Below are 18,948 nucleotides of genomic sequence, written 5' to 3' on the forward strand. Positions count from 1 at the left end.
CATCTGGTTCACTAATGCCCTTTTGGGGAAGAAAATCTGCCGTCCTTACCCGGTCTGGCCTATATGTGACTCCAGACCCACAACCATGTTAAGGGCAGCATGAGTAAATTTTAAAAATCCATAACTCTCACTGGTTAAGGAGGCACACTGTTGGTCACACCGTTCGCTGAGGTCCCAGATTCCCCGTTGCCCTCGCTATCCCATTATCGGTTCGCACTTTCAAGTTACGACGTGAAAATTCTATTAGCTTTAAGGGTGCAGAAAAAAAGTCCAACTAACTGGGCATGGCATGAGATGCCCTGTTCCAGCCAGATCTGGCCCATTGTGTTGATGTCTGAATTGCGATGCCTAGTACTGAGTAGACAACAGTTTGATGTAGAATAATATATAAGTTAAAGCAACAGAGGTCCCTTTAACTCCGTGTATGACTTTTGTATTCCAAGGGTAACATTTTATTTTGTATGCCAGGATGCTGAAATAATTTAATGCACCATCAGACAGGCAGTCACCAACTGCAATTCAATTGCTGTTCTGTGCAGTAACATAGGGTATAATACTGCTGAGAGGGGTGATTACAAGATAAACAAAATGGGGAGTGAGGGGAAAAAGTTGTCCGGTCCATCAATCCCACTTCTTCCATGGGTCATGCACAATCTATCCTATCGGGAACTCTATAACCTCCCATTTATTCTCCTGGGAGAAATTAATTTTTGTGTAAATACTCCCTGATTCCCCAAAGGTAATCAAAAACATTTCCATCCCCCATATTGCCAATGTCCTAATGCCCTTCATAGATGGCATCCTTCCAACTCTTATTTCCCCCCCCCTCCCTTCTCATATGAACATAAGAAATAGGAGCAACAGTAGGCCATTTGGCCCTTCGAGCCTGCTCCACCATTCAGTAAGATCATGGCTGATCTTCTACCTCATCTCCACTTTCCTGCACTATCACCATATCCCTTGATTCCCTTAATATTCAAAAATCTATCGCTCTCTGTCTTGAATATACTCCATGACTGAGCCTCCACAGCCCTCTGGAGTAGAGAATTCCAAAGATTCACCACCCTCTGAGTGAAGAAATTTCTCTTCGACCCCTTATTCTGAGATTGTGACCCCTGGTTCTAGATTCTCCAGCCAGGGGAAATGTCCTCCCTGCATCTACCCTGTCGAGCCCTGTAAGAATTTTGTATGTTTCAATGCGATCACCTCATTCTTCTAAATCTCTCCTCATAGGACAATCCCCCCATCCCAGGAACCAGTCTGTTGAAACTTTGTTGCACTCCCTCTATGACAAGTATATCCTTCCTTAGGTAAGGAGACCAAAACTGTACACAATACTCCAGGTGTGGTCTCGTCAGGGCCCTATATAATTGCAGTAAGACGTCTTTACTCTTGTACTCAAATCCTCTTGTAATAAAGGCCAACATACCATTTGCTTTCCTAATTGCTTGCAGTACCTGAATGTTAACTTTCAGTGATTCGTGTACAAGGACACCCAGGTCCCTCTGAACATCAACGTTTCCCAATCTCTCACCATTTAAAATACTCTGCTTTTCTATTTTTCCTACCAAAGTGGATAACTTCACATTTCTCCACATTATATTCCATTTGCCATGTTCTTGCCCACTCACTTAGCCTATCCCCTTGAAGCCTCCTTGCATCCTCCTCACAACTTACATTCCCACCCAGCTTTGTATCATCAGCAAACTTGGATATATTACATTTGGTCCCCTCCTTCCCCACACCAAAACCCATGGTCGGAACTGCATGGAAGCAGTTGTATCTGTTCTATCATCTGCCTCCACAGGATGCTACATATGTTCATTGCTCTGTGATATTTTGACTGATGTGTGCTTTGGCCTCATAGCAATGATCAAATCTCCTTTTTTAGGTGGTTTAGTGGAAGTACTATGACTCCTTGTTCCATGGGTTTCAGTAATAAGTGACATATGCTATGTTAAGGTCTTGTTGGAAAAGGAGCAACAAAAACCTTTGTGCTGTGTTTTCGAATGGACAATCCTAATGAGCTGCCCAAAATTCTTGGGCAAAGATGGGCAAAGGCTTGTAATAGTGAAATATTTTGATTATGTAGCATCTCTTTTGTTTTATTTACATAGTTCTGTATAATTCTGTGGCCAAATAAATTGGATCGTTTGGTTGGAAAGTGAAAAGAAAAAACTTTCATTTATATAGCGCCTTTCACGACCTCAGGATGTCCCAACGTGCTTTACAGCCAATGGAATACTTTTGTTGAAGTGTAGTCACTGTTGTAATGATAGACGAGGAAAACAAAAGCTGTTTACACTTTTTTTTAAAAGCAGATGTTGATGTTTTTATGTATGTTGAGCCACAATGCAATATTTTTGCAATAGCTCTGCGCTTAGAGAAACATTTAGTGCAAATGTGAGGGAGGAGCATTTGAGATTTAAATGGCTTTTGGCTTCATCTTCAATTTGGCAAAATTTGAAGCAGAATCAAGGCCATATCATGGCTTGACTACCAGAAACCGTGCAGGACATTCATGCCACTACAAGACTGGCAGCCATTGAATGGGCACTTGCCCAATGATTGTATGTCCCCATTGGATGCTGGACAAATATAGACACTGTCTCCTCCTCCCCTCCTCTACCCACCCAGTAGACCACAAAAGAATATGGATGTTGTCTCTCCGGGAGATCCAAGAGCAAACTCGGATGAAAACCCTCAATTCTAAACCAGTGTTGTCCAATACATAAGCTACTAACCCCATGTGGCTAATCGGGAAACCAGATGTAGCTAATTGCATTAGGTTAGTAACTAAAATATGAGTCATAGGCATGGTTGGGCATGTGATCTTAAAACTCATTCACACGGCGTATGCATATGTACTTTAACCTTTTTTGTGTGTTTGTTGGTAAGATGACAAGCAGAGTGTACGAGTGTTTTTTTGATTGTTGAGTGCTTTATTTCCTTGGTTGCTGAATAGTGGTCGATGTTTAAATAAATATACACGTGGAATACTGTTTGTGTAAGGTGTTTTCTACTAACATTGGTGCATGTGGCTAAAACAGTATCACTGTAGCCACACCTGTAGCTAGTCCGCAATTTCTATTGAACAACACTGTTCTGGACCATCAGGCTTTAATTATCCTTTCATGTGCACCTGCCACTAAGAATTTATTTTAGCGATGACGGACTAACCTGCAAAAGTTAAAATAACTCTCTAAGCAACAGAGCACCTGAGGTGAAAAAGAAGTCAAACATTTGACCTGATTACATCAAACTACAATGTCCTCTGCCTCAGTTAACTGTTTTTCAACCAGAGGCATTTATGTTAAAATGTTGGCCCCTGCCCTGGAATGGACGGTGAGTGCTTGGATGCACAAGAAAACCAGTTTCATAGTGGTAGTATAAGAGTACGATACAGCACAGAAGGAGGTCATTCGGCCTATCGTGCCTGTGCCCGCTCTTTGGCAGAGCTATCCCATTAATCACGCTCCCCTGCTCTTTCCCATAGCCTTGTAAATGTTTTCCTTTCAAGTATTTATCCAATTCCCTTTTGAAAGTTTATTATTGAATCTGCTTCTACCACCGTTTCAGGCAGAGCATTCTAGATCATAACAACTCGCTGTGTTAAAATGTTTCCTCATGGCGCCTCAGGTTCTTTTGCCAATCACCTTAAATCTATGTCCTCTCGTTGTTGACCTCACTACCACTGGAAACATTTTCTCCTTATTTACTCTCGTCAAAACTGTTCATGATTTTGAACGGTATGTTTAATGTTAGACTAATTAGGAATAATGTAGTACTAAACTAGGAGAGAAAATGAGGGACATGGAGTAGAGAAAGGCCGAAAAAAAAATTTTGAACATAAACCTTTTTCCAAATGGTTACTACATTTATTATTCCAATTGCTATTTGACCTCGAGCACAGTTTCTGTAAGTTTGGAGGATTTTTAGTACAGTCTTGCATGATTTTGACTGGCTGGCTGGCCCAGGGAGCACAATATTTCCTTAAGGGCTTCAAAACAGTTGCTGTCAGACACCCAAGTGTGAAGCCAGGACAGGAAAAAAACACTTTTTTATTGCAGGTAGCGTTAATCTAATCGTTGCTTGCTAATTTCATTGCAGTTTCCATTATGGCATAACTTTCTTTGATTTCCTGCATTCCACAAGATCTGTTTTGACACTGTCTCTGGGTTAAGTAGGTGCACTTAATATGACAAGAAATACAATGTAAATTTGGTTAATTTTGATGTGTAGAATGTGAAAAATAATCTCCAAACTATTTAACTGAATTGACTTTTCATTGTAGTGAGGGCACATTCCATTGATCCAACGACCTAGGATTGTGCCAATCATTTTCCACATCTAACCTACGCAAGTGGAATGAAAATGCACCCCATTTTTTGAGATGTATAAAAAGTCTAAATGTATATCATTGTGTATATCTGGACAAATTAAATCTCCCTAGTAAATTTGAACCCAAATGTTCACCAGCATTTCTGTTGGAAGTAAATTAACAACAACCAAAAAAAAAAATGGGGCTGGTGTACATTCGAGCAGATGCACCGGCAGAAAAATATTTTGTGCAGACATTCTTGTTGTGCTTGCTTTGCTTGTCTAGGCTAGCCTTTTTATTACTCCATGGACTCCCTCCCTGCTCCCTTGTGCACGTGCCCAACTATTTGGCAAATGTTTGCAGAACATCTGTGTCTATACGTTTGTAGGAAGATGTGGAGCACACCCCGATGCCTGTTGCCTTGTCGAGCTGTAGTTTGCTGTGGGATTCCCATGTTTATAAAAGAAAGAAACTTTTCCCCTGAAGATAGTGTACCTCAAGGAGCTTGCCTCACTGGGGAAACCGTTGTGTTTCTGGTATCCACATTCGTCACGACCCGCGCCATTATATAAAGAGTCTGCTTTTCAATAGAGCAATTCCGTAACCATTTCTTAAGAGCTGTAAATTTGAGCGATAGATCACTCTAGAAAAGAATTAATTGGGGTAACATCAAAATGAAATACTACACTCGTCAGAAATTCTCTCCTTTTTTCCCTTCCGCCCTCATTTTCCACCTCTTATCCTTCCTCTTCCACTTAGTCTTTCCCACATAAATGTTTCCCATGTGAGTAAGCAAACAAGCGAGTTGAATGCTCTCCCAGGGGATCGGATGCAACCTTTTCTCCCCACCACAAAATGTCAAATATAATTTGTTTTCCTCGAGGAGATATTTGGCCCAACTAATGAGGCTATGGAATTATCTAAACACTTATTGAACTATAGGTTTAGATTTTTGCGTTCAGTAGATTCCAAAAAGCATATTTACCAAAAATAAACTTTGTACACCCCACTTCCTTTTACAAGGCTCCCTCTGCTCGTGGCACCAGTGCCGTCAAAGCACCATGACCCCACTGGAGAGTGGGATTTTCTAAGTTCCTCTGACTGCTTTGTCCAAATATCAACTGTGGCTGGTAATGGTATCGAGGTTGAGTCCACCATGTAAAGTCTGGCCATGGACCTTTTTTTTTTTTGCATTGGCCTCTACTGCCTTCTGTGGTAGAGAATTCCACAGGTTCACCACTCTCTGGGTGAAGAAATTCCTCCTCATCTCTGTCCTAAATGGCTTACCCCATATCCTTCGACTGTGACCCCTGGCTCTGGACTCCCCGGCCATCGGGAACATGCTTCCTGCATCTAGTCTGTCTAGTCCTGTTAGAATTTTATAAGTTTCAATGAGATCCCCTCTCATTCTTCTAAACTCCAGTGAGTACAAGCCCAATCGACCCAATCTCTCCTCATACGTCATTCCTGCCATCCCAGGTATCAGCCTGGTGAATCTTCGCTGCACTCCCTCCATGGCAAGAACATCCTTCCTCAGATAAGGCGACCAAAACTGCGCACACTACTCAAGATGTGGTCTCACCAAGGCCCTGTACATTTTTCGGATGCAGGTGTCTCTGGGTAGGTCAGCATTTATTGCCCTGAGATTGTGGCGATGGGCCGCCGCCGTGAACCACGCGGTTTGATACAACTGAGTGGCTTGCTAGGCCACTACAGAGGGCAGTTGAAAGTCAAGCACATTGGTGTGGGATATATATATAGACAAGACCGGGTAACAGACAGATTACCCGGCTTTGCCCATATGTGACTTCCCACACCAATGTTGATGGCAGGTTTCCTTCCCTAAAGAACATTTACTTAACGAGCTGGGTTTTTGACAATCCAACAGCTTCATGGTCACTTTTTTTTACTGATGCCAGTTTTTTATTTTCAGATTTTCTTTTTTTTTTAAACTGAGTTCAAATTCTCAAACTGCCAAGGAAGGATTTGATCACGTTCTGTGGATTATTAGTTCAGGCCAACAGATTACTAGTCTAGTAAGATGAACACTATTCTAATGTAACCTTAACTATAGAAATATATGCAAGTAGAAGTGTTTGTGATTATAAATGCGGTCCAAGAACTATGTGGTTAGTCTCAGTTCCAGAAGCAGGGTGGTTAAAGGTGGACAGTGTGTATATGTTTATAGTTGAAGTACATTGTTGGTGGGTTTGTGGAGAACTCGTGCCTCCAGCCTTAATGTAATGCTGTTTTAACTTTGAGAACCAAGTTGTGATTCTCCATATGATATATCCATAACTTAAAAATTAAATTTAAAAAACGAAGTTTTAATAACGGTGGTAGATTATTTAAAAAAATATATTGGGGAACCAAAGATTGGGGAGAATTTGGTTCCCCCCCCCCCCCCCCCCCCCCCAATATGCTTACTATATGTCGCCTTTGGAAAGAAATACCAATAGCAATCTATGTTCCCTCTAAGCGGGCATCTGCAAGGTCCTGCGCAGGCCGCTCACCGGCTTCTCCATTGTAAATACCGCGCAGGCACGGAAATTTTAAGGGACTGCGCGCTAAAAGAGACAGGCCGCGCAGAACAAAGTGTAGCTTACAGGGAACGTTGGTAGGAATGCCAAGTCGAATCCATTTGACAAAGTGGAGCAGCTGTTTTCTTAATCAAAACCTAAATATAGATCTCCTCCTCAGATGTAGAAAATTAAATCCACTTAAGCCAGCTTATGTCAAACCTCCAGCACAAATTGTATGTGTCCGCATGATCGCAGTGTCATAGGCACTTACTGAAGGATTGGCCACTTACTGAAGGATTGTCATCGATACATGGCCACTTATTGAAGGATTGCCCTCGGTACATGGCCACTTGTTGAAGGATTGTCATCAATACATGGCCACTTACTGAAGGATTATCATCATTACAAGGGCACTAACTGAAGTATTGTCATCAGTATATGGGTGAAAGAGTCGAGGGGATTCCCTCAAAACCACAACCAAAAAGCTGGAACTACTCGGCAGGTCAGGCAGCATCTGTGGAGAATCAGAAGTTGATGTTTCTGGTCCAAAGCCCTTCCTCGGAATGGAAACATATTCCAGATGAACAGAATAAGGGGAAGGTGGGGGGGGACTCACAAATAGGGCTTTAAACCTAAAAAAGCCTATTTATTTACTGGGTGAAGTGCTTCAGTGCAGAACAGGATATGGTTAAGTGGCAGAGGTGGTATTAACAGGAGATGAAAGAATGAGAAATAAGACGCATACAAGATGCAGTGTGTGTGACTAACCAAAGGAGGATGGGTAGAAAGGGAAGCATAATAAACCGGCCAGAAAGAGAAGGCTCCAGTGGCCATAGAGTCCGGTGGAAGAAAAATAGGAGGTTTGCACCAAGTGTGCAGACCATCCCACCAGTGGTGTTCCAATGGAGGGTCCCCAACCCAGAAATGTTGGCACATGCATCCTACGTGGCCAACAGCTACTACCAGAGAGAAAATGGGAGCTGCAGTTAAGATCTGAAGTTGTTAAAGTCAATGTTGAGGCCAGGGGGCTGCAAAGTGCTTAGTAGAAGGATGAGGTGCTGTTCCTTGAGCTTATGTTGAGCTTCTTTGGAGCCATGTAGGAGGCTAAAGACGGAGGTCGTAGTGGAACGGCAAGTGATGGGGAGCTCGGTGGGGCAGGGGTGGGTCACAGCTGTGGACAGAACGGCGGTGTTCAGCAAAGTGGTCACCCAAACAGATTTCCTCTGTTGACTGTTTGTATTGGAAATCATAAATGTATTCTTTATGAACTGTCTTATGATTTTGCTCTAAATTGAGGAAATCTTCCCCTTAAGTACCAGGCAAGCTAAATCTGAGTTCATCACGGAGTCTTGTTCTGCTCTATAGTTAAGAATAGCTTGTGATGTCATGTACATGAACCATGCCAGCAGTATTGTTTCGTTTGTCTTGCTGTAGTTGGCGGTCACGTACTCAAATAGAATGCCACAGCAGATATTCCGATTGCTTTGCTCAAGAGACTCCACTACACAGTGCAAAGAGGTTGATTTAAGGCTAGCTTCTATAAGATAATGGACTGTTAGCAAAACAAATAGTTTTATGGATGGTTGTAATAGAAAGTTTGACTGGCATTGTGCAACGATTGTTAAATATTATCAAAATGGGCTTTTAATATTTTTATAAGAATTTAAACAATGAGTGCACTTTTTATACAGGGGCTATTTGACCATTTGGTTGTTTATAGCCTACACTGTTCATTCCATTAATCTTTAGGTGATGGACTGATTGTTTGAGGTGTAGGAACATAGAAATTGCTAAACAAAAAAAAAAGACTTGAGCTCTATCTAGTTCACCTTCTGCCATCCCGATAGTTGCATGATGCAACAATATTGGAGTTCTTGACTAATCATGGCAATCAATCTCTATCAATTAGTCTACAACAGACCCAGACGTGAGGTAAGGAAAACCCATCAGTGGTGGAGAACTTTGGGAACTGTTGGTCAAAAGCCACCTGTTTCCTTCAAGCAGGCTACACTTACCATATGTCATATCTCAAATTACTCATACTGTGTCCCAAAATATTAATTTCTGAAAGAATTGTCGACTGAGGAAGCAAAAAAAATTGGAGAGTGCTGTGCTCTCCTTCAGTTACTATTGCATTCTCCTATTTCTCCAAAATTCTCCTATTTCTCCAACTAAGAAGGAAGGAACTTGCATTTATCCCAAAATGCTTCACAGCCGATTAATTACTTTTGATGTGTTGTCACTGTTGCATTGTATTGTAGGCAAATGCAGCAGCCAATTTGCGTACAGAAACATCTCAAACAGGAATAAGGACTAGAGGTAATATTTTTTAGCTAGAATTGATGGACTTACCGGAACCACCAATTGACAAGACTGACCACTTGGCCTCTACCTTAGCGTCCTTTTGTTAGCATTTTAAAAGGAATACGACGTACACACTCTAATCGAAGCCAGGCCAATGGTAATGACTTTGAACAGGAAGTTGCTGATCTAGACTAGCATTCCAGCCACCAGTCAATAAGATCGGACTGCATCTGGGTTCAGCCTAAATGAGATAATATTTTGTGTCACACAACACAACTGAATGTTGGGTATCAGGCCAAGGCCCTAATTTAATAAAAGATCAGGTAACCAAGAGGAGAGGAGGCCCATCACTATGATGATAAAGTCCATGTCATCAGCTCACTAGAGTTGCAATTCTGCAATTGGCTCCAAATTCCTTGATCCTCACAGATGCTGAGGGCATGTGGAAGACTGTTTCCAAATTGGGGGCCAATTCCACTATCCTTCATCTTTGAACCATGTGTTAAATGGAGCCATAGGACATCATTGCTGAAAATCATGAATGCTGTAGTTAAGCGTCCAAATTCTCACCAAAGTAGAACCACTCGGCCACATGTAAATTTGAATGTCTTCTTCGAAAGTATTGACCCGAATAACTGGTTCTCTTGAGATTTAGGCCAAGGAAGCAGCTGCTTGCCAGACTCGTCCATCGGCACTGTAGGTGTCCACTAGTGTTGGCATTTCTAAATGTCAATGAACATCATGCTTGACCACGAGAAGGAATCAAGGTTGGACCATGGTGGTCACAGGCCAGTATCCTGCTGCCAATGTTTGTCAAAGCTTATAGAAACTATAATGACAAACTTTTGCAGAATCGCATTTGACAAAGTTCTGGCTGGGGATTAGGAACTAGAGGAACTCCATAGGGCTTTGCTCTGAGTGCCCTGCTGTTGTAAACAACATGTAGGGTGTCTTATAAAAATTTCTAACAGCTCAGTGTGGACAGGTGACCAGTATCAGTAGTAAATGTGGTAGATGAAAATAAATGTAATATTATGCACATAGGAAAATGAAATGTGTCCTCAGTGAAGAGAGCAGGAAGTTTGGAATGTACTGGTTCACAAATAATTTCCATTATTTGTCAAAAGCATCATTTTTTTTTAAAACTCTATCTGCCCTATCATTGGTTCAATAGACCTGCCCCTCATCACCAGTTGAATTTGTGATTTTTGATAGCAGGGAAGAGCTGGTGATTGGGAATCATTTCTACCTACAGCAGCACAATATTCAAACTGGTGTACTATTGGCTAGGAGACACATTTCTATCCAAGAATCAACCTTGCTTCTGGAATTTACTGCATCCAGACATCCAGCCCTAGAGATTTCTAATTGTATGTATAATTGAACGATACAACTGATTGATTTTTTAAAAATCTTGTGGATGAGGGTTTCAGCAGATGACCTGAGGCTGGGGCAGAGACGGGCGATGTTACGGAGGTGGGAGTAGGCTGCCTTGGTGATGGAGCGGATGTGGGGTCGGAAGCTCATCTCGTGGTCAAAGAGGACGCCAAGGTTGTGATCGGTCTGGTTCCGCCTCAGACAATTGCCAGGGAGAGTATTGGAGTCGGTGGCTAAGGAACAGAGTTTGTGACGGGGACCGAAGACAATGGCTTCTGCTTTACATTGAGACTTCGGCTGTAGTATAAATACACCCTAAGTTAGCTATCTTGCATGTTTCCATTTCGTCATCTGAAAATACTTCAAACGCCATGATTCTGGCCCCAGAAACTATCTTCAGTGTCTCCATTTAAAGATAATAATTTTATCACTGAAACCGTGCACCAAGAGGAGAGAGGAGCGTGCAAGAATGATTTTAAACTCTTCTTTACAAAAAGCACTTTGTTTATTAAACAAGCCTTTGCATTGATTTTAATTTATTTCTGAGAGATAGCAGTGGTCTATCCACATGTTTTAATCGAGGACAATTTTGCTTCCAGCTGCCATGTTTTTGGAACACTGGAAAAGATGCCAAATGAGGCTCAATTACAAATGGGATCTTATCGGATTTGAAGAGGAGGAGGTTAGCCCTCAAACATGTTTACTAAAAATTCTTCCATTTGTATTGAATAAACTCTCTTTTGTCACTTTTTTGCAGTTTAATAATACTTGTTTCTTCTTTTGTTGCTGACTGCCTGAAGGAACGATTAAAGGTTTGGAATTTTTTTAATTAAATACTCTATCTTTTACAAGCTTGCCTAATTATGACAGTTCTATTTCTATTGTACTGTTAGTTTGGGGTGGGGGGGGGGGATTTAATCCAAAGCATTTTTGAAGTTAATCATTTTACGCTTTGGTGCTTTTACTGTTCTTCCTACATGTTCCATTGTAGGAAAAATTGATGCTTTTAGTAATTCTTTAATGTGGGATTTGCACCTGCCAGAACGAGGGAATCTTGCTGTGGGTGACTCGATTATTTCATTAGGTTTACTTGTCTGCCCAGAATGCCTCTTTCCATTGGAATCTCAGGACTACAATAATGACTATCCCTAGTGTGGCAATATTATGTTAATTTCTTTTTTTATTCGTTCATGAGATGTGGGCATTGCTAGCAAGGCCAGCATTTATTGCCCATCCCTAGTTGCCCTTGAGATGGTGGTGGTGAGCTTCCTTCTTGAACCGCTACAGTCCATGTGGTGAAGGTACTCCCACAGTGCTGTTGGGTAGGGAGTTCCAGGATTTTGACCCAGTGACGATGAAGGAACTACGATATACTTCTAAGTCAAGATGGTGTGTGACTTGGAGGGGAACTTGGAGGTGGGGGGTGCTCCCATGCGCCTGCTGCCCTTGTCCTTCTAGGTGGTAGAGATCGCGCGTTTGGGAGGTGCTGCTGAAGAAGCCTTGGTGAGTTGCTGCAGTGCATCTTGTAGATGGTACACACTGCAGCCACGGTGCACTGGTGGTGAAGGAAGTGAATGTTTAAGGTGGTGGATGGGGTACCCGGGCTGCCTTTGTCGTGGATGATGCCGAGCTTCTTGAGTGTTGTTGGAGCTGCACTCATCCAGGCAAGTGGAGAGTATTCCATCATACTGCTGACTTGTGCCTTGTAGATGGTGGAAAGGCTTTAGGGAGTCAGGAGGTGAGACACTCGCTGCAGAATACCCAGCCTCTGACCTGCTCTTGTTGCCGCAGGATTTATGTGGCTGGTCCTGTTAGGTTTCTGGTCAATGGTGACTCCCAGGATATTCGGTGATGGAAATGCTGTTGAATGTCGATAGGCAGCGGTTAGACGCTCGCTTGTTGGAGATGGTCATTGCCTGGCACTTGTGTGGCGCGAATGTTACCTGCCACTTATCAGCCCAAACCTGAATGTCGTCCAGGTCTTGCTGCATGCGGGCATGGACTGCTTCATTATCTGAGGAGTTGTGAATAGCACTGAACACTGTGCAGTCATCAGCGAACATCCCTACTTCTGACCTTCTGATAGAGGGAAGGTCATTGATGAAGCAACTGAAGATGGTTGGGCCTAGGGCACTGCTCTGAGGAACTCCTGCAGCGATGTCCTGGGGCTGTGATGATTGACCTCCAACCACCACAACCATCTTCCATTGTGCAAGGTATGACTCCAGCCAATTAGAAGCTGCTGAGCCTCTGCTCATTTATAATTTTCCCATTTTTAATAAGGACCAAAGCAGCAGCCCTCAACATCACACTATCCAATTTAAAAAGTATAGCACTGAAATGGCTAGAGTCACGTTTTTAGTGAGGCCGTAACTGGTGGGAGAGTTTCATTTCACCCTTTTTTTGTGTCCCCTCTGTCATTGCTGCCTTAGCGACATGCTCTTGTCCATTTAGTGATCTGAGTGCCATCAGCATCCGATGTAAAAATATTTTAATAAGCCTCCTGTCAATGCAGCACCATAATTGCAGCAAGCTTTCCCACATAACCACAGCAGGATTGCCTCCCTCTCGCCCGTAGTAACTTCAGAATCTGATTTAAGGATTTTGGCATCTGACTTGAGTTTTGTTTGATGTTTTCTCTCTATATTATCTTGTTTGTACCCTTGGATCATCGATATTGATGCAAGTGGTTGTCACCTCTGAGAGGGTTGATCTTTACTCTTGCTTGCTAACTGAAAACGGGGAATCTTCAGGAAGTGACGTTTGCTGACAGTAAAATGGAGGCTATTGCTTCTAGTGTCACCAAACCAAATGCTATGTGCCTGCAGTCGGTGAAAATGTTCTTGATTTAAAAATAGTTTGTGTGAAACAATGACTACTACACAGATTTTGGACAGCAACTGGTAAAAGTAATGGCATTATAACATTTATGTAAACCATGAGTCAGTCCTTGGTTCTGGACCATATTTGAGTGTTGTCACGGGCACAGTCAAACCCTTAAGTTGGTGAGGTTCAATAAAATAAACCATTTTTGATGATTCATCCCAGTAAAGCTTGAGCTCCTCCTGTGAGTGTAATGGTTCTTGCACCAGGACTAGAAAAGTAATGATAAGGGGTGGTTCTAGTAATGGTTTATTGGGAGAAAACTGGCTGTACTTTTACTAAACTTTTTACATTGCTTTTTAAAAAAAAAAATATCATCTTCAATTTGTTTATGCTAAGAGTTTTTTTTTTAAATGCACAGGATCATCCGCGGCCTGAATATGAGGCCAGGGTTCTCGGTAAAGTTGTGAAGAAAGAACTTCAAAAAAAGGAAGAGGTATGGATGGACTTTCGATGTAATTAAACCTTGCATTTTATTTTTAAACTTGGTAAAATATTTTTATAAAAGTCTGCTCGCAGAATGCCACAGTTTCTGCAACTATTGATTTATGTAATTTTTAAGAAAAAATTAGTGGTTAGTTACTGTGTTTGTGTATTAATAAATGTGCGTCTTTATTAAATAATTTGATATTCTGGGACTGGTCAGTCCAATCAGTTATACCATTGTCCTTCCACATCTGGGAGTAGGGTTTGAATCCCATCCAGCCTGTTGGATTGAACGTCTTCTCTCTCTGGCTACATCATTAAATGAGATTGGCAGATTCAGCCCAACATGAGTCTGCCTATTATTGTTAGCCTTACTGAGAGCGGCCTCGCCGATGGCTGGCTAACTAAAGGGGAAAATCTACTCTCGTTCCCATCGGAGGTGCCTTTCTGTGTTTGGCGTTGAGGCATGTTGTCGGAAGAGAGTGGAGGGAACTTCACTCTGCATGTGGCACATGCTGTACCTGACCTGAATGGGTTTGATGCTAATGCTGGGTTCAGAAATGGATTTCAACATTTTGCCTTGTTGAGTACAAGGAAATTGCTTCCCCTTCCCCATCCCACTCAACCAAAGAAAAGTCAGTAATTTAAATAGCTTGGTATTGGATCCCTTATGTTAGTCTGTGATGATGCTGTGTGACTGAATTTAACACTCTGCCTATGTGGTCCTTTTCTCTGCCTGACCTCAGAAGCCATCGGAAGTGGTGGAGGAATACCCAAACAAATGGAAAAACAGAGTTTGGTCTGCCATGGCTGGGGTGAAATTGGTACTAGTTGAAAATAAAGCTTCTTGTATTTTTCCAAGTTTGTTCAGAAAGACATGGGGCCAAGGTTGTTGTTTATTTATATATATATGATCGCTGGAGTTGTCACATCTTAAAGTGCAATTCATTGCAGTAAAATATATTGGTTAATTTCAGGTGCTATTATAATCACATTCTACTATGTAATTTCATGAAACATTTCTTGCACGTTCAGTTCACTGTCAATAAATCAACTAAGTGAAGAAATGAAGATTGTGCGCCTGATTAGAGGGTATTAGTTCGAATTGCTTCCCATTGGAGTTACCAACATCTTGACAGGGTATTGGTTTGGCTCATCTCTGAGATGCTGGCTCGCCATCGTGCGTTTTAGTCATTTTTTTTAAAAATAAATCATATGGAAAAGTTTGTTCCATCAATGAGTGAATGAAGCATCTGTACCAAAATTTATCTAAATTATTTCAAAGAAGCGTAATCGCATTTGAAGTTGGCAGTCTTTCTCAACAAGCTAATGGATTATTTATTTTTCAGAACTTTTTCACTTTATTAAATGTATCTGATAGTCGGTAATACAGCGCATTAGAATGGCTGTGCATGAGAGTACTTGTATAGACACCTTTTTAATTCCGTTTTGTTCCCAGTCACCTTAGTTTGGTTGTCACTGCGCATGTAATTAGTGGTCTTTGTGCACATGTGACTTGTTTTGTGATGCTTGACTAGTAGTAGCTTAAAATAATGTTGTTGTTGTAGTCACTCAGGGACTTAAATGTGCTAAGCTTCTAGTTTTGAAGTTTGTCCTTATTTAATATCACACGTTGGTCATATCAAACAGCTTTAATTCGCATTTACCTGGTAAGGACTCTAAGCAAAACTGTAATTGGCAAAGTTTAATGGAAAGTGTAATGACCAAAGTATCCCATGATTTTAAATGGGAGGTAATGGGAGCAACCTCTTGGCTACCATGCTGGAGTGCTAGACTTGCAAAGATGCTACCCACATTCATTAAATTCACAATTATGACTGACGTTTGCACTTCAGGTTCACCTGAGATAGGTTGTTTAGTCTTTGGTCTTGTGGGAGAAATAAAGAGTCTTGACATCTCTTCCTGCAATAGTTACTAAAACATTAAACTTGCAGAATGGGCACTTAATTAGCAAATTAATTGAAATATCACTTAAGCGTGAGGTGGTGCATTTTGGTCGGAGGAATAAGGAGGCTACATGCTGCTTGGATAATAAGAGTCTAAATGGGGTAGAGGACCTAGGGGTACAGATACACAAATCACTGAAAGTAGTGACGCAGGTTAATAAGGCCATAAAAAAGACAAGCCAAGCACCTGGGGTGCATTTCTCGAGGGATAGAATTGAAAAGCAGAGAAGTTATGTTAAACTTGTATGGAACCTTGGTTAGATCACACTTGGAGGACTGTGAACAGTTCTGGTCTCCATGTTATAAAAAGGATATAGAGGCACTGGAGAAGGTGCAGAGAAGATTTACGAGGATGATGCCAGAACTGAGAGGTTATAAGTATCAGGAAAGACTGAACAGGCTAGGGCTTTTTTCTCTAGAAAAGAGCAGGCCAAAGGGTGACCTAATAGAGGTTTTTAAGATAATGAAAGGTTTGAGAGGGTAAATGTGGAGAAAATGTTTCCACTAGGGAGACCAAAACTAAAGGCCATAAATAAAATTTGTTACATAACTTCAGAATTTAAGTTTTTCGATCAAAGCAATGCATCTGGTTGGTGGGAGTCCACCTCTAATTTTTGATTCTTTATTTGAATTTTTAATATGTTCACTAATACAGACCTGGGAAAAGCTTCGAGTTTAGTTTAATTGTCCATTTTATAGTGAGTGTCCTAGTAAACCTATATTGCTAGAACTATAAAAACGAACTATACAAAAGATGATAAATTTGTCCCCAAGTTGGTGGCTGTATTGTGTTCTGGACAGAATCAACAACAACAACAGGACACCGAGTTTGTCTACAGTCTGGTTCAGCCTGAGGCAGTTAAGGAGATGGAATTGATGGCAAGGGTATGAAATTTGTGGCCGAGTCCAAAGATGATGATCAACTGGAAAAAGATGATGTTTAACTGGCAGAAAATGTGGTCCATCCAAGACCTGATATCACACAAGCAGCCTAACCGCTCACGGGAAACGCAGGGGCTGATTTTGCCAAGTGACACCATGCTGTCTGTGGGGGGGGGGGAATAAATCCCCTGGGGATTCTGCAGGTAATGTTGCAGGAATAGGGAGAGAAGCCACCACTGAAGATGTTCTGGCTACAGTCGGATAGATAAGAGTGTACCTATTGTATTACTTGTAAGATTGACTGAATGCAAATCAGCCTCATGGTAATAGAGGTCTCCTGATTCTTTCTTGTCCATCATACAAAATGTGGAGCAAACACCTTTTTACAATTTTATCAAAATCCAAAACTTGCCTCACACAAAATCTCAAAAGGTAATAACTTTCTACAGCTGTTATACCAGAAACACTGCACAGCGGGCAGACCTGACTTATACTGCAGGTTGCGCATTGCTGTCTGTCCAGCAATAGAGGGCTTCTGCCGGAGCTCATTTAATATGCAGGCACAGCCTTTGGTGGTGTGCGTCTCCTCCCAACGTTCAAAAATATTGTAAAAATGTAAGTTTTCAAACGTTTCCTGGAGATTCACTTGTCCAACTGTAAAGTTTTCATGCTTGGCTTCACGCTAGCTGGCGCATCAACTCTTGATTCAATGCATTTGAGCACCAGATCACCAACCTGCCACCCTTGCGTTGATGTTCATCCGAAACCAGTTTGCTTCAACTCGAAAGCAGCGGTAATACTGGCATGGTAATTTAATAACGTAGTGCAAAGAAACTAAAAGCTAGAGCATGGTGAAATGAAGTTACTGAATAGAAGGATATGCCGACAGGGGTTAGATGAAGCAGGGTGGGAGGAGGCTGGAGTGGTGCACAGACCAGGTTGGGCCAAATGGCCTGTTTCTGTGCTGTAAATCCTATGTAATATGTGACTTTTTAAGTTGTTTGTAATGTTACAGTTAAGAGGAGCAGTCTTGTGAAAATATAGAGGAGTGTTTGTTCACCAAGCAATGTCCATGTTTGGCAGAGTATGCCCAGACATAGATCAGCCATTGGAATAGATCGGCCATTGGTATTGTTCTAATGTATAGTTCCCATGGAGACACATACAAGGTTTGCAAAGATGTCATTTGTGTCTAATAGTTCTGTATTATTAACCACCTTGCTATCCAGGTGAAATCTGATGGACTTCATAATTCAGATAAGGACTTATTTTGAGCAGAAGCTCCTAGCACATCTTTGAGTTGAAAGATAGCCTTGAGGGATTAACTTTTGTTACTGGTTCTGCTTATAATTACAGACTGAAAAGGAGAAGCTGACTTGGAAGGACCGTAGCCCAGCTTATCTGACAAATATTGCCGCCGTCCTATTTATGGTAAGAATATCCATGTGTAGGTATTTGACAAGTCTCGGTATTCTGTATTACAGGTGAGATTATGTTTTATTACGGGATCTTGTAACGTTTTGCACATTCACAAAGTCCACATTGCGCATACAAGTTAAGTTGGTATTAAAGAATGATGCAGCACAGAAGGAGGCCGTTCGGCCTGTCGTGCCTGTGCCGGCTCTTTGGCACAGCTCTCCAATTAGTGCCACTCCCCCCCCCCCCCCCCCACCCTGTTCTTTCCCCATAGCCCTGCAAATTTTTCCTTTTCAAGTATTTATTCAATTTCTTTTTTGAAAAGTTACTATTGAATCTGCTTCCACCGCCCTTTCACCAGATCATCATAACTCGCTGTATTTAAAAAAAAAAAATTTTTTTTAAAGTCCTCATTTCCTCTCTAGTGCCCGTGACCATTTTCTTAAATCTGTGTCCTCTGGTTACCAACCCTTTTGGAAACCGTTTCTTCCTATTTACTCCATCAAAATCCCTCATCAGGAGCATATGATTTAGAATGCGACAATTCGCAGATACTGCAGAAGAGTACAAGACTTCTAAAATCTTGCTATGACGTTGTAGTGCTTTAATCGGGCACTATTTGGCATACGGGGTTCAGCTCTGGTCACCGTGCTGTAAAAACCATACACAGACATTGGAAACGGTACAGAGAAGAGCATCAAGGCTGATGCTAAGTGTAATGGGATGAGTTATGAGGAAAGGTGAGAGAACTTCTACAATCTGGAACAAATTACTGTTTAGAGGGACCTCTTGGAGATAGATACAATATCATAAGCACAGATAGTATTTAAGATCAGTACTGAAAAGTAAG

General features: G+C 41.6%; 1 protein-coding gene across 4 annotated transcripts in view; it reads left to right on the forward strand.

Moving 5' to 3' along the window:
• Positions 1–18,948, forward strand: part of ano1a (anoctamin 1, calcium activated chloride channel a) — a 292,742-nt gene that overhangs the window by 177,766 nt on the left and 96,028 nt on the right. For 3 of the 4 annotated variants that reach the window (XM_086008194.1, XM_086008196.1, XM_086008195.1), the window contains 5 exons: positions 11,124–11,206; positions 11,325–11,336; positions 13,769–13,843; positions 14,580–14,657; positions 18,039–18,113. In XM_086008194.1, coding sequence (XP_085864320.1) covers positions 11,124–11,206; positions 11,325–11,336; positions 13,769–13,843; positions 14,580–14,657; positions 18,039–18,113 — 323 coding nt within the window. The remainder of the gene's footprint in view (positions 1–11,123; positions 11,207–11,324; positions 11,337–13,768; positions 13,844–14,579; positions 14,658–18,038; positions 18,114–18,948) is intronic. The other variant, XM_086008197.1, reaches the window with a different exon arrangement.

This window comes from Somniosus microcephalus, chromosome 15, assembly GCF_052327205.1.
Source record: "Somniosus microcephalus isolate GS21.2 chromosome 15, FLI_Smic_1.0, whole genome shotgun sequence".
NCBI classification, from domain to species: Eukaryota; Metazoa; Chordata; class Chondrichthyes; order Squaliformes; family Somniosidae; genus Somniosus; species Somniosus microcephalus.